The sequence below is a fragment of the Eretmochelys imbricata genome, chromosome 2, assembly GCF_965152235.1.
Source record: "Eretmochelys imbricata isolate rEreImb1 chromosome 2, rEreImb1.hap1, whole genome shotgun sequence".
Taxonomy (NCBI): domain Eukaryota; kingdom Metazoa; phylum Chordata; order Testudines; family Cheloniidae; genus Eretmochelys; species Eretmochelys imbricata.
In genome coordinates, this window is record NC_135573.1 from 175,565,911 (window position 1) to 175,582,559 (window position 16,649).

Sequence of the window (16,649 nt, forward strand, 5' to 3'; positions counted from 1 at the left end):
AAGAGAAAAATACTCTTCACAAACTTGGAAAAATGTGTTATTTGTCAAGAAAATCGAAAGAATGCAAAACTGTCAAAGCAACCAGTGCTGGACAGAATTCTGTGATGCTGGCAGCAGAAGTCAGGAGAGATGAATTGTATTGGTGGCTACTGGATGAGTTTTCTAGTTTAGATGATGTGCCACCAATACTCTGTCACAGGGGCTGCTTTCAGAAATACACAAGCAAGTTGAATGTTGCACATGTCAGAGTTTTACTGAACCTAGGGAAGAAAACAGATTCTGAATCTGATCAGAGACCATCATGTTCATCTGCTTCTAAAGCCACCAGAGCAAGCATGTCCTCCAGCGATTGGTCCTGTTGCACTGTTTGCTTGAGAAAACCACCCAAGAAAGACAAGAAACTTAATAAAATAGGAACATTTGAGAGCAACCCATCTACGGGAGGTCGCACTTCAAAGACAAGATGATGACATGTTGCACTGAATATCTGTAGAAGACTTGATTGCTTTTGTCACTCAACATGACTTCTTCCTCTGAGTAAAAAGAATCTTAAAGCAAAACCATCTAGTTTCACTGCAACAATACAGTCACATTATGACATTGCACTTTATCAGCTAGTAGAAGAGATAGACAATGCTCTTATGTACAAGAAGGCTTTTCTGTCCAAGCTGCTACAAAGATATAAAGCCCTATGTCCCTCAGATGTAGAAACTGAAAGCTATTCTAGCAGCAAATTATAGGCAAGATTAGAAAAACACTATGGTTCTGCAATTTCATTCTATGAACAGCATGGGAAAGGCATATCTACCATTATCCATGCAGCACAATAACATTAGCTGATGATATCCAAGCTGCTAGTCATCTGAAGCAGGAACTTAACTCATCCAAATGTTTTGTGGATGTTCTTCTGGCGAATGAGCCTGATGAATAGCTTGCAAATGAACAAGTGATTTTGTATAATGCCGCTTCAATCCTTCGGTCTGAAATAACCAAAATGAAAGCGTCAGAGTGTTATCCAAAGTCAGGTGTTTGTAGTTTACAGAGGGCAGCTACTTTTGTGCCCCAGTTGGTGCAGGAGTTTGTCCTTTGGTTGGTAGATAAAGAGGCATAAAATTCAGCCAGTGGTGTCGACCTTCAGAAGACATTCAAAGAAGCTGTCTCTCAGTTGCAGAGTGCATAGTATTTAAGTGTTCCAAAATGATCACACCACTGCACACAGGTCTTGTGGCATGGCTTAACCCATGAGTTTGGGTCTCACAATTGAATTGACGTACTGTACCTCCATGGATTCTGCAGTTATGATGAGTTGAGGCAGTTCATCGCTAGTGTTACAAAAACTGAAGTAGAAAGACTCCAGAGGGCTATGTTCGTTTCAAATGGAGATACACCACTTCATGCTGGTAGAAATCTCATCCATGAAGGAGACAGTAATACAGACACCAGCATTGAGAGCACTGATGGAAAGATACCTTGTTTTCAATGGCTAGAGTGGTATTTGAAGAACAGTTTGCAGATAGTTCAGCATCACAAGAAATATCACTGACCCATGAGAAAGAAGAGTCACTTACACTACCCAGGCAATCAGACACTCGTATGCAATGTGCAGTATCTGAAAAATCTAGAACACATCCAGGACTGTCTCACGATAAAAAAACACTTAGAAAAAAAAACTCTTGTCACCTATAAATGAACAATGTCTGAGATCTCTCCTGGACTCTCTTAAGACTACTACTTCATAATGTCCTACCAATACCAAATTGCATCGCTATTGTTCACTCTCATGTGATTCCATTTTGGTCTGGTTTCAAGCACAAGCTTGCAACAAAGAAAGAGCACAACAATTGCATATGTACCTATTGTGGATGAAGAATAAATGGAGAGATCTGTGACAGGTCCACTTGATTCTGATGGAACACATAGCTTCTTCAGCCTAGTCAAGATCTCTGTCATCAAAATATTTGCAGGCATAGCCAAGAAGACCAAATTTAAGTTTGACAATGGAGGGACAATCACAGCAGCTATCAATCCAGGAATTCTTTTCCGCAGAGTCCTGCCCTTAGCAAGATGAAGAGACGATGTTTCAGTGGCAACTGTTCTTTGGCACTGAAGAGGACCTGAGCCTGTGTTCTTCTTTCATGCTGATGGAACAATGAGAACAACAGACAAAGCTGAATTAAGGCATCAGCTGGAAGCTCAAGCTGAAAGAATCCATGAGCTAAGAGAATGGAACTATGTCTACACAGCAAAGAAAAACCCATGGCTGGCTCATCCACACATCCTAGAGCCTGGGCTCCAGTCCAAGCCTGAAGTCTACACAGCAATGAAACAGCCCCACAGCCTGAGACTTGTGAGCTGAGTTGGTTGACCAGCAGTGGGTTTTTCTTTGCTGTGTAGACATATGCAAAGAAACCACTTTGTACATCAAAGATGCCAAGGCTGTGATACAAATGATGGCTGGAGACAAATTCCACATATTCAGTGTATTGGCTGCTGAGTACTTGAGGAAGGTCCTAACAGGATTTGTCAAAGCTAATTCTGTAATCAAAGTCTTTGACATATGACAACTCCTTGAAAACTGCAGAAAGACAGCACTGGACAGGGTCTAAGGCTGGATACAAAAAATACCAGGTGATTGGTGGACACCCTTTGCCTCCATGAAAAAAGTTTCTAAATGTGGCATCCAACAAGCAGTCACTTGTAAAATTCCTCTGTGAATATATTGTTCAAAATGCACCTTCTTGTTGGAGGCTTTTACAATGGGGAAGTAACAAAGTCCATCACCAGTGGGGTGTTGAAGTCCAAGACTTGTACAGTAAGAAAGCGGACACAAGGATGCCTTTGCGTGCTGTATGTGCTAATATGGCTTTTGGGCTTCTCGGTGTCAAAGTAAACATAGTAATCACTTGACACAGAAGGTTTGGTCCTTGTGGTTCATTACTTTTCAAAACTGGAACACATATATAGCATGTGGATTGAAAGAGGCATCATTATCAGCACAACTGACAAGTGTTGCTTCATAGTTGTGCATGCAATTTGTGATGCACTCACTCCTGACTTCTGCAACATACTTCCTGCTGTATTAACAGGATGTAACTCTGTTTCATCCCTATTTGGTACTGGGGAAAAAATCTGTGTTCGATGCTGTCAAAACAAAGGGAGCTTTAAGCTCCAGAGATCTTGCCAAACTGGGAGAGAGTGACAGACAAGCTGCAATTTCTGCAGCAAGAGAATTGTTAGCAGCAATGTCTGACCAGAGTAAAAAAGAAAAGGAAATCTGAATAGTTTGCACCTCAATCTAGCCATCAAAAAGGACAAGTCACTGGCCAAACTCCCATCACGTGAGGACAGTTTTGAAGAGCACGTCTAAAGAGCATATTGGCAAACAAAGATTTAGATGTCTTTGCACATAGTTGAACAAGATATTGGATCACCACTACAACATGGATGGAGAAATGTGGATGATGAACTATTTCCTGTATTCTTCAAGGGCCCAGCGGCTTCTGAGCTTCTACAAGACCTTATTTGTGCCTGTACCAGTAGGGGCTCACTGCACAATCAACTGTGTCTGTAGTCAGAACAATCTTCCCTGCACAGAACTGTGTACTTGCCAAAGCAATGGAGACCACACACTCTCAATAGAGACCATAATGATGAACAAGATGATGATAATGAATCTGACTAGAAATGTAAACAGCACTATTACAGTTCAATGATACTTGTTCAAATTCATTATTCTATTTTGTTTCACACTTTAGATTGTTGTCGTGATGCTTTGAGGTCACAAAGAAATCCAATTTTATGTTCTTCAATAATACATACAGTCATTAATCTAACAGAAACGAATGCAAATATTTCAAAGTTTTAATTGTCGATGGTATTATTGTTTATCCTGTTTCTATGGTAATGGTGCCACTTGCCAGCCTCACATCATACGTCATCTTAAAGTAGACATTATAAGCTTTCCAATGATGTATTATGTGCATGTGTATAGAGAGGGTACATTAAGTCAACAAATCATGATGTCGGCTGCTCAACTGATTTCAAATAGGACTACATCAAAGCACATTAACAAACTGTTAATGCACATCAGCAGAGTCCACATAGACAGTCTGCGGAAGGCTAGTGCAAATAGATTCACACCTCAACTTGCTACAAACCATATTTGTGCATAGACAAGCCCTAAAAAAATGATTTAGAAAGTGATGGAACCTCCTTATGCCCTTTTCAGTTTTCTGCTGCCATAGTAGTGATGTCTGCTATAGATAATGAATGGCTACATACATGATTTATACGTTTATTGGTTCAAGAGATTGCAAAGAAAGCATATATACTGTGATCTTCATTATTCTGCCGATTGACAGGGACCTAGAGCAGCATCATGAATTATGGAAACACTTGATGATTCATCCAAGCTCAAGCTTTAATGAGAAGCAGTAAGAGCAAGTAAGGTTAACCAGGGTAAAGTTAGACATAATGGGCTATCTCCTCAGCTGGTATATATGGACTCCAATGGAGCTGCACTCATTTACACCAGCTGAGACTTTGGCCCCAGGGCTCAATTTCATCCCTGAAGACAGTGCATAGTTGTGATAGAGTGATGAAAGCCCCTGTTCAGCAAAGCAGTTATGCATATGTCTAGCTTTAAGCACGTGCTTGAGTCCCATTGTCCAAAATCTCTTGCAAGATTTCTCAAAACATGCAGACTTCCTGATGACTGATTTCTTCAGCTTCTTATTATCTCTATATAGTATACTCTCATTTATCCAAATCCTCATTATCTGATCCTCTGCATTATCTGATTCCCTTCCTTGTCCCCCATGTATCTCAAGCTGATGAACAGACACCCCTGGACTGAACTGAAAGGAGCAGGACAAGCCCCCAGACACGGGGAGGCCACCCTGCTGCTGAGTGTGCAGGGAACACTTGGGAGTGAGTGAACAGAGCTGTGACAGCAGAGCTGCAGAGGGATTCGTGTGCTGCCACAGGGACAGTGACACACAATCCCTGCAGGTACAAGGTGCAAGAAAGGCTGCGATCTTGGTGGAGTAGAGCAGAATCCCATGCTGCACCCAAATGTCCCTTCTAGATTATGTTTGCCCTATCCATCCTTTGAGATGCAGCCCCCAAATATTAATAGAGCTACCATTGTGATTTACACTTTGGTAAAATATTGTTCACTCACACTTTAAATGATCCAACAACTCTTCAAAGTTGGACTCATCTGTGAGCAATACATAATTCAGGTTTCATTCTTCCATTTCCTAAACTTTCTTGTCCACAAGATCTTTGTTGTCTGACCATATTCTTTTAAACATAGGTTTTTTGACAACCAGTCTACAATTTTCAATCTTATAATTTTGCTGGCCAGACTTGTACACACCAAATTCTTGGGACTCTCTGCTAGATCATTTGCCATGTGTCTGCTTGAATGGTATCTGGCTCACGCAGAAGTTATTCTTAAATACTGAATATCAGGCCCTCAATATTCGCTTCCTCCCATGACCAGCTTTGGGCCTGATCCTAAAACCCATTAAAGTCAATGGGAGTCTTCTCATGGACTTATCATTTAACATTTATATTGGGGTAGCACCTAGAGGCCAATCTGATTGTGGCCTCAATATGCTTGGTGCTGTACAAACATTCAAAAAAATGACAGTCCCTGCCCAAAAAACCTTAAAATCCAAAAGGAGATTAGGGCCAGATTTTGATGCTCTTATTCACAATGAAAGTCACCTTACTTCACCAGTAATCCCAGTGAAGTCAATGGGTCTGCTTGTGAAGTAAGGTACTAGTCAACATGAGTAAGGCTAACAGAATCTGTCCCTAAGCTGTTCATCTGTTTTAGTACTATCAGATATCTTAATCTTTTCTTTTAAAACCCATCTCATTTGTAGCATGCAACAAAATCCCACTTAATGATATGCATTTTCTCTTTGCAAAGAGCTTAATTCTAGGTAGTGAGCCAGGTGGTGCCCTCAGATACATGAGCGCAACTCCCATTGATGTTTTCATTTACCTTCGTTGTCTACTAATGTAAATACAAATGTAACTCATCTCTCTGTACAGTGTATTTGCATAACTTTGTCTGCCTACGTCTTTATGCATTAGTTTTAAACTGACATTTCTCCTAGAGCAACCACTGCATCATCATTTGGATGTCACGCAAAATTTTGCTCAAAGCCAAGAAAACAGTTGAGGTCTGGGCTGTATAGAACAATCCTATCTCTTCTGAAGAGGCCCCAATACTTGCAATCCCTTATCCTGTCCCCTGGATTCCGTTTTTGCCTCTTGTCCTTCCTCGCTCCCCCTCTTTCCCTTGTCATCAATCTCTGTCCTCTAGTTCCTTTCCACAAGTCTACAGACACACCAGAGTTCAACTTCAACCTTGAAAATACCCTTCTGCAGACTCTTCTATTTCTGCTTCTGCTTCCAAGATCCTTATTGCTGACCCTACTGTTTACTCCTGCTTCCAGACTTTCTCTGCTCCAACTCTATTCTTGATCTCCTCCAGCCTGGCTTATGCCCTTGCTACTTCCCTGGAAAGTCACAGGGGCAATATTTTACTTTGATCTCTCTGCTGCCTTTGAGACTATTAGTCAAACCCTCATCCTGCACTTTCTCGGCTTCGGTACTTCTTTAGCCTTCAGCATCTCCTCCTCTTAATCCTGCCCCTAACTCCCCATTGGTTTCTACTGGGGCTCCGTCCCCTCTTTCTTTTTTCTAGGCAACTTCATCCATGCTCACAGTGTTACCTACTGTCTCCATGCTGATGATTTCCAAATCTGCCTCTCTATCCTCATCTCTCCCCTTTTGTCCAGTCTACCATCTCCAACTGTTCTTCCTACATCTCCTCTTCGATGTCCTACCACTATCTCATTGGGCCAAATTCAGTGGGGTCATATATAGTGGTGTAAAATACACAGATTATACTCTCATTTACAACAGTGTAAATGTAAAGTAACTCCACTGAAATCAACAGAGCTATTCTAAATTTACATTGGTGTAACTCAAAGCTGAATTTGGCCTCATGCCTAAGTTGGTTAAACAAACAAACTAAAAACAAAAACAAAACAATACAATCAGGTGTAAGTGGCAGAAGCATAATTACTGGGGATACATAACTAAGGGTAATTTATATGCCCAGTGTGCAGAAGGAGGCGAGGATAGAAGGAATAGCAACTAATAGGAAGGTGCAAGGCAAAGTAGTGATGAGGGTTGCCATACCAAACACCACCTATTAGTTGTTCTCCCCCGCCTTCAGTCACATCGACATGTAAGTTACATCCTTTGTCCACATTCACCGAATAACAAATCTGTCTGAATTACACCCTAGAAAGGGAAGCTATATTTCACTTTAGAGAATTCCTTTTGTTCATCAGTGTGTGGCTGACGAGGCCTGTAGGGAAGCCAGGCCTAGTATTGTATATGGTAGACTCTGAGAATAACTGTGTGCATTGAAACAGACGACTTATAAGAAACAAAAGGCAAGAGATGAAAATAGCATTGAACAGTCAAAAAAAGGTTAAAGGAATTTACTACAAATCTGTTCAAACAGAATGATGTTCATTGTGTTTGACTATGTCAGTTCCAAATCTGTTTTTCAAACTCTGCGATGGTTTGTCACATAGCCATACTCACCTGTCCAAACACCTCCTCATTCACTGTGAAAGTGAGATCCAGGATATCAGTGATGTTGTTATCCTTCATCCACTGCAAGCTCTGATGAAACTCCTCATCCAGGTACTCCAAGTCACTTAAATCACATGGCCTAATTGTACAGCAAGACAGAGAAACGACGAGGAAGATATAACCTTATGCGTATCAGGACGATGGTTCACTGCTCAGAACATGTACAGTGTTTTCTTATGACAAAGCTCTGACAAAAGCTGATGCCCTTTTGACTTTATACGTACACCTTTTGTTAAAGCACCAAACTCAAAGTGCATGGACTACAGAACATTAAAGATCAGTAAAAGAGAATGATGTGCATTTTAAAAGCTTATTAAAAGAGACTTCATTGCAAATTCAGATTAATCCTCATAGACTTTAAGGTCAGAAGGGACCATCGGGATAATCTAGTCTGACTTCCTTCACATTGCAGCCACAGAACTTCACCCACCACTCCAGTAATAGACCCCTAACCTCTGGCTGAGTTACTGAAGTCATGATTTAACCAACCATTTCAGATAAACATTCCTCTGAGTTATCATCTGTCAATATATATCAGTTCATTCAACTGAATCTTGTTATATTTTATGTGGCTTTTCTTATTGCATACAATTGATTAAAGAGCAATAGACCATCCATTAAAATATCAAAACATTTCAATGAGCATTAAAAGTAATACATTACTGGGCATCATTGTGTAAGACAGGCTGAGCAAAACCCACAAGAAACCTGTAATGCTTTACATCCATATTAACATTTGTAAACATAACAAATGCTTAGGCTGAAAAAAAATCCAAACAATGGAGGTTGGGCAATTATGGTTTTTCCAGTGACAAGCAAGATAACTCATTTTGTTTAGAGAAAATAATTGTTTCTCTGTGGACTGTCCAATTAAATATGCTTTTCAGTGACCCATATCCCATTTAAATGGTTTGGACTGCATTTTCCTAATATTAAAATTTAGGAACGTGGACCAATATTTTCAAAAGTGGGTGCTTAACTCCAATGCTTTTTAACCCTTTAATCAACACGGTTAATATTAAAGAAGGGCACATTCTGGGGGAAAAAAAGGAAATTATTAAATCTCCCTCCCATTTACCCTAAAAACAAACAGTGGAAGACCTTGAAAACTAAGGTCCCAGCCCTGCAATGAACTCCACAAGGGTTTGCTTCTGCAGAGATCATGGCAGGATCGAGGCCCAAGTCTCTGTTGATTGCATTCATATACTTACAGTCTCAGTAGTGCTTTATAGAATGGCCTCGTGAAGAAAGCATCAAGAAGATACTGATGAATGAGAGCAAGGCCAAGGATACGACCACTGAACCTGAACCTAGGATACAAACAACACACAGTAAACAATGTGTAACTCAGAACATACCAATGTAGGAGCTTATGTAAATATATCTAATCTAATCTATCTATCTATCTATCTAAGTATGGGTACTGCAGTAGATAAATCAAAAGAAGCCTCTTAATCTCTCAGTCACATAGTTTAAGGTGCATAATAGGCAGTTGTCAGGAGGAGGCCAAAAAGATGAATAAACTAAAGTAATGGAGAAGCAGAAATATATATATATATACACACATACCAATGTAGCAGCTTACATATATATGTATGGGTACTGCAGTAGACAAATATATATATATATATATATCTATCTATATTTCTGCTTCTCCATTACTTTATCTTATTCATCTTGTTGGCCTCCTCCTGACAACTGCCTATTATGCACCTTAAACTATGTGACTGAGAGATTAAAAGTCTTCTTTTGATTTGTCTACTGCAGTACCCACACTACTTGGTGGCTTTGGCAGTTGGTATATTGCACATAAGCTGCCCTCAAATTCTAAACCAACAACCACTTGCCACATTCAGCTCCTGTGATCTTTAGCAGGACATTATACTATAGATCAGGTGTGTCAAATATCTGGACTTTGTGCTGAATTTGGCCCGCTTAAGATGTTCATATGCCCACTTTGATGGGGTTCCTGCTCCACACTGTGCTCTAAGGGGTTAATAAAGTCCTATGGAGGCTGCGCAGGAGGCAACCAATCAGTGAAGGGCTGAAGGGAGCAGCCAATCAGAGCCAAGCAAGCCCATATAAAAATGGAACTGCAGGGCCAAGGAAGGCAGTTCTCTGCTGGGAGCTCAGGGAGGAAGGGCTGTGTCACTGGAGGGCTGAAAGAACTGCCAGCACCCTGGACAGAGCAGTGCTGCGAGCAGGGACCGGGGGAGCGAGAGACAGCTCCTGGCTGGCTGCTGGGGTTTGCAGGCTGAGACCCTGAGGCAAGGCCAAAGAGGATGCTGGGGCCATGAGGAAGTGGCCAGACAATTTGCTGCAATTGCCTCTAAGAGAGTGGCTGAACAGTAGACTGCAGGTCTCCCGGAAGCTGGGAGCATAGTATGTGTGGCATGGCCGGAGGGCTGTGTTGCTGAAGAGGATGCCCCGGTCCTTGGAGAGATGTGGGTCCTAGACCAGGAGTGATGGCGGTGAGGCACCACCTGAAGAGAGTGCCCTAATATGCGGAGCTAATCCCCAAGACAGCCAGCAGGAGGCACCACAATGATGAGTGAACCCTGTCATACAACCCATCATAACAGATTAAGGTTCCCCCTTCCCCCCCCAGAAAGCAAACTTTTATTGAGAAACAGTTGTGTTTTTAGTCCCTGTGGTTACAGTGAAAACTTTCCAAACAGGAACTGAGTGTCACTGATGCAAAACCAACAGAGAGCTGTCTTCCTGAGTCTGCAGACAGGCTGACACAACAGCTTAAGAAATGTTAACAGTCCCATTCATCTTAGTAAAGTGTGAACTTTTAGGCATAAAAATGGCACTTTAAGAGCCAGTTTTCCAAATAATTAATGTGCACAATTACTGCAATTCTGTGCACAAATCAGGCAATTACATGTGCAAATGGCAAACAACAAAAATAGCAGTGGTCCTAAAAGTGCCCTGAATCCCTTTGTCCCACTGAGTTATGCTGCATGCAATGTTAACTTCACTAACTAAATGTTTAGTTATTACACAAGGGCCGCATTCTTCCCTTGATCTTTGAATAAGCCTCCGACTGTTATCAATAGAAGATCTGCTGTGACTTGGTATGATACCCCCCTAGCGTAGATGCAGCCAACAAAGAAGTTCTTCTGTGAGTGTAGCAACACTACTTCCCTGAATTATGTTAGCAAGAGAAGCATTCTTCCATTGATATAACTGGGCCTGCACTGGGAGTTTTGTAGGCATAGCTATGTCGATCAGGAGTGGGTTATTTTCCACACTAAGACTAATATTATGATTTGAGTCCCTGCAACAGTCTATAGCCCAGTTTTCTACAAATTGTTCAGGATTCCCATATCTAGTTTAAACAGATGCAATGATGTGGCAGCGATCCATAGCTCTTTCAGCCAACTAGATTATAAATAAAATTAAATGGAATTTGACAATAAATGGAAACGACACTGCTGCCGCGATATGCCCTTATGAAAAAGTAATAGTATTTTAGTGTACGTTAAATAGTTTGCTTTTTAATCTGGGAATTCCTCTATACTGTGAAAACGCTTGTGGTCTTAGATGGACCAGAGGACAGAGACAAACATCAGCGTGTATATCAGGCTGAAGTCCACTGGGCATTATGGCCTGGGAGACAGGAAACCTGAGTTTTAGTAATTGATTTGCTGTGTGACCTTGGCCAAATCATTTCCCTTCTTTGTGCCAGTTTCCTACCTGTAAAATCAGGATCATAAAGTGTATCCACTGTTGTAAAGTACTCTTAAGACCCTCAAGTCATTTTACATTACCAGACAACAACCGGTAGTAAAAATGTTTGTTCACCACTCACCTGGGTCAGACTTTAATCAGTAACCTAGATTTGAAAGACTAATTTTAATAACTATCCGCGCAAACTGGCGATGAAGTTCATGCCTGTCAGAACAATCTAGTTATAAAAATCTGAGTTACTTTTGGTGTATATCTTGTGTTATGGTGTATGACGATAATCTTCTGCATCTTTACTGTTCAATAGGTAACCTTTAGAACCTGGGTTTTGGAGGGGAAAATGTATGACTGATTTCACAATGGGAAATTTTTATTGTAAAAAAGAAGCTGTTTATCAGTCCAAAAGAAAAAAAACCCCTAAATGTGAACACTCTAAGCATAAGGTCCTTTGAATTGATTGACATCCTAGTAAAATTTTACAGCACTGAAAAAAAAAAACATATCAAAAGTAAGAAACAGTTCCTTCCACTCCAGGGAAAAGCACACAGATCCCTTTTGCACACAACTGATACATATGCCTTGCTGTAATAAAAGCAGCAATGAATATCTGTTCAGTCAACTCTCAAGGGATAGAACAAGTGCTTAGTCTGTCGAATGGGGCACAGAATGACAGTGGTCCCAGTTAGCATTTACATCGCCACAGGAGCCTCCTGTGTGTCCCCTGCTGCCAAAAGTAGGCGCATATGGTATATAGCTAACTATTAACAGAAGTGTGATTATATGACCCTTACAGCTGTTTCCATAACAGCAACAAAAGGCAGCTGTTGGGAATGTTTAGAACCTGTTTCACTTCACTTGTGGTCCAGTGCAATGTTTCCAGCAAAAAGCAATTAAAGAGGTGAGCTGCAACAGTGAAAGCACTGTGGAAGCCAGACAACTAAAGGTGGAAAAAATGCCTGAACTGTTGACTGTAATCCGTCAGATTGAGAGTCAGGTCCATTTGTCCTAAATGATGCAACTGGTTTTTTACTTTCTCCGCCATAATTTTTGAAAGTAAAAGTTCAAAATACAATAAGCATAAAATATTCCATTGCCAGAAGGCTCACTCTATACCCTCTCAGGTGAGCATAGAGGAGGACAATTTTTTGGTGCCATGTGTAACTGAAGGTAAAATGTCAAGGGAAGCACTACCTAGTTTGAGGCTCTGATTCTGCTAAGAAATTGTTGGAACATAGTGCTGGCTCCAGTCTGAAGGTTTTAGGGTATGGTATACTTAGGTGAGATATCCCCTTCAGAGAAAACAAGGCTTATTTACAGAATAAACAGTGTTGAGGTAAAGCCTGACTGGAGGGCAAAGTACCTTCCTTAAGCTGACATATTTATTTTTCTGAGCAAGTGTAAATTGCTTATTAGAGGTAAGGATTTGTTTTAGCAAGAGAGGCAGGTTTGGTGAGTGGGGGGAGAGTGGCATGGTTATGTGAGGACCAATTCTACCTTGTTCTTTCAACACCCATTCTCCCCCTCTTGCAAGACAATGATTGAATCTGAGTAGAGTAACATACCCATAGCAGAGAAGGGAAATAGGGGAGGAAGGAGAGAGGGTAGTTAATGAATGGGAAATGGTGGGAGGAGGGAGAGAATTAATGAGTAAGAGAGCTGCTCTGGTTTGATTGTCTATTGACACCCTTCATCCACTCAAAAAGGACATTGTGCACAACTGCCTTCTCGCTTCTAATAATGCTACTCTTTGACCAGTTTGCAGGAGTTTCCTACAAATTCCTACACCTTCCAAAAATTTCACAGTAGTGCTTAAATTAGAGCTGACTATAACATGGCTTATGCTGTATTCCAAATGATCTTATCCTTTTATACTGCTGCTGAAGAACTTGTTTTAATCCGTAAAGCAAATTTCTTATGTGTCAAACACTGTTTGACTGTTAATTTGCACAGATTAATTTTAAGCTTCAGCTAAAAGAACTTGAATGAAGAGGGCTGCACTCAAGCAGAGGTCATGAGAGCTACAGGCTTTCTGTAGTGAAGTTTAGACAACTGTACTCTGAGAGAAGGATACTCAGCAGACATAGCCAGCTAGATAGGTATTATTTTCACAACAGTAGGGCAAAGATATCTGGGGCAAATGGAATCCTGGAAATAAAGATATACGGTAGTGTTGCAACTCCTGCCATTTTATCATAAGTCTTGCAATATTTACTGTTTTACTTGTAGCCCCAACTCCTGGAGACAAGTGGTTAGGTGAAAAACCTCAGCTTTCATTTGTTTTTTAAAAAGTTGCTAGTGTCAGGGATGTGGAGAAAAGTGACCCAACTGCATCCAAATGGCTCATACAGCAGAAAGGAATGAAAAGAACTGGAAAAGTATTATATTTACATAAATCTCATGATTTATAAACCAATCTTGTGATTTTTGGAGCCTGACCCAGATATCTTTGCCCTGACTGGTTTTTGAATGTTGTGGGTTGGTGTTACTGTGCAGAGGGACTGTAGAAGGAGGGCCTGGAGGGGACAAAAGGACAGTTTCAAACTGTTCCTTCCCCACAAAATGCCAAGCTGCCCTTTGAGCACTGGTTTGGAGGCCGCCAGCCACTTTCTACTGGAAAAACTAAATTGGGACTGGCCCAACATTCCTTATTTAAGTTTTATACTAGAAAATTAGATCAAAATGTCTATTCCATAAAAGTTCTTATACTAACCTCATCACCATAGAGTCTAACCACCCCCAACTTCTGTAATAAGCAGCATGACTGACACTTGTCACATGTTGTTCTTTTCTCTCTTATCTCCTTCCTAGGGGGAGAATCATATGTGAAGTGGAGTGTTTTGTTCAGTAATAATTTTTTAAATATGTACACTCTGTTATGTGTTTATAGGGTAGCAAAGTGCTCCTGGGTAGGGCAACTGGGTTTCTGGGAAGCAGGAGTAGACACAAGGAGATCAAATATCTCAAGGAGCTCTTTTTTTTTTTTTTTTTTTTGAAAAAGAGGGAAATTTGTTAGGACAAAAATTAAGAAGCCTAGGGGAAAAGGCATTTGCCATCCTTTGACTTTGCAAGGACCTATTTTTTAGAGCAGAAGGATGCATTACATAAATAGCCTCACAATCATTTACAATTTTTTTTTTTGAAGTAAAAGAAATATAAAATCAGTGAGCCATATACTCTCATCCCTGAGACACAGCAAGGTGTGGATTAGTAAGTGACAGCTGCATTTCATGTAGGGTGACCACGTTTCCCAAAGGGAAAACGGGACACCACATGGGGCTAGCCCTCCCCGGCCTGACCACGTGGGGCCAGCACAAGCCAGTTGGCAAGAGCAAACAGGACAAATGCTCACTTTTGTCAAAAAAAAAAGTCGGGACGGTCAGAACAGGACTTAAAAAAGGGATTGTCCTGACCAAAACGGGACATAGGGTCACCCTAATTTCATGGGTGTTTTACAGTGCACTAGATGCACACACCAATAGGCTCTAATGCACATGCTGTTGTGGCTTATTGCAGTAATTATGTCTTGTGATCATATTTTTGAAAACAATAGTAAGTGGGCAGCAAATCAAATCAGTTAGTAAATCTGATCATCTTTATAAAACCCTGGCATTTGATCAAACTCACAACCTCTGAGCCTGCATTATAGTTTAGTCTGGCACACATATTTAACTTCTATCTGTGGTGACAGAACTACTGTACAATCATCAGAAATCTCTGTTGGCAGGAAGGTTACACCTACATAGAATGGTTAAAAAAAATTTTATATTCATTTGTTAAATTTCTTGTTTCTTCTAATTTTGCAGTTTAGCAGTAAAACCACCCCCTGTCCCCAGCATGGTATCCCTGGGGATGTGAGGGTACACTAAAACTGTCTAGATATTTGCTATTGTGCTGTGTGCCCCAGTGCTTGAGGCAAACACAGTAGGAACTCCAAACACCATGCTCTTTTGGCTCTAGACCTTGATGGGTTCTAAATATTCACATACACATCTCATAATAAAGGAGTAGCCTTTACGAGGGCCAGAAGAAAAAGAAAAGGGTGCAAATACCCTAGGTACAAAGTATTGGTTATGGAAAGACAGTAAAAATTCATTGATAAATAAGCCCTAAGGGGGAATTCTAATGAGGGGAATACCAAGGATATCACTGGCCCTCAGGCCTCTTTCAAGTCCACCCCTCTTTTTGAGGGTGAGGTCTTACAGTCTTAGTTTGATAGGTGTAGGCTTTGCTCTCTCCCTAATGGGGTATCACCTGGTGATCACACTGACTGTGGGCCCCTCCCCATAGTATCCCTGACACCTAGGCACATTGGAGTACCACATGTTCCACTTGATAATTTTTCTGGGTCCCTATACCTCCTTCTTAGGTGTGCTATGAACCCTTTTTTGTCTTCCTGATCATCCAAAGGTGAAGCTAATGAGGGGGCATATAGTAATAAGCCTCACACCAATAGGTTTGTGTGACCCAATTTCTTACAACTGATGATTTATTTTACATAGGTTTCAGAGTAACAGCCGTGTTAGTCTGTATTCGCAAAAAGAAAAGGAGTACTTGTGGCACCTTAGAGACTAACCGATTTATTTGAGCATGAGCTTTCGTGTAGCTCACGAAAGCTCATGCTCAAATAAATCGGTTAGTCTCTAAGGTGCCACAAGTACTCCTTTTCTTATTTTACATACTTCGTGGTATATCCCAGAACTGTAAGGCACATCATTTCATGTTTTCTCACAAACTCAAAACTCATTCCAGGTTTACTAAGATTTACTAAGCTTTTGAGGGAGCCTGTGTATTCCTACACTGATTAACTGCTTCATGTCAAAACCATGGATAAGTCAGTCAGCTAAATTTCACTTTTAGTTCTTGGGTTAATTCAAACCTAAAACTTAGAAACTCAAGAGGTGCAGAAACGGAAGGAATCGTTCTCCCAAGTTCCTAGAACCTGAAACTGCTGAATTTTGAACAGTTCTATGGCACAAGAATGTATCCCTGTAAGGTTCTGCCCAATTATACTGGAATCTATGCACATAAATACTAGCTCTATCAGAATGATGTATACCATAAAGACACAATGTGTTTTGTTCAAGCTCTAAAGACGACAGAGAGTATTTCATGAGTCCCTCTTTGATAATATTCTCTCTTCCTATTATCCCGAGAAAAATCTATGAAACTTGGTTGTATTTTATATGTAAAGTTGTAACATTCCTTTAAAAGGCACCAACATTTCTTCACTTGTTCTAATTGGACAGTGTGAGGAAATAGGTATGGTA

The 16,649-nt window shown here is 40.7% G+C and overlaps 1 protein-coding gene across 1 annotated transcript in view; it reads right to left on the minus strand.

Moving 5' to 3' along the window:
* HECW1 (HECT, C2 and WW domain containing E3 ubiquitin protein ligase 1) overlaps positions 1-16,649 on the minus strand; it is a 242,514-nt gene that overhangs the window by 18,664 nt on the left and 207,201 nt on the right. The window contains exons 22-23 of the mRNA XM_077809221.1: positions 8,901-8,999; positions 7,639-7,768 (exon numbers count right to left, since the gene is read on the minus strand). Coding sequence (XP_077665347.1) covers positions 7,639-7,768; positions 8,901-8,999 — 229 coding nt within the window. The remainder of the gene's footprint in view (positions 1-7,638; positions 7,769-8,900; positions 9,000-16,649) is intronic.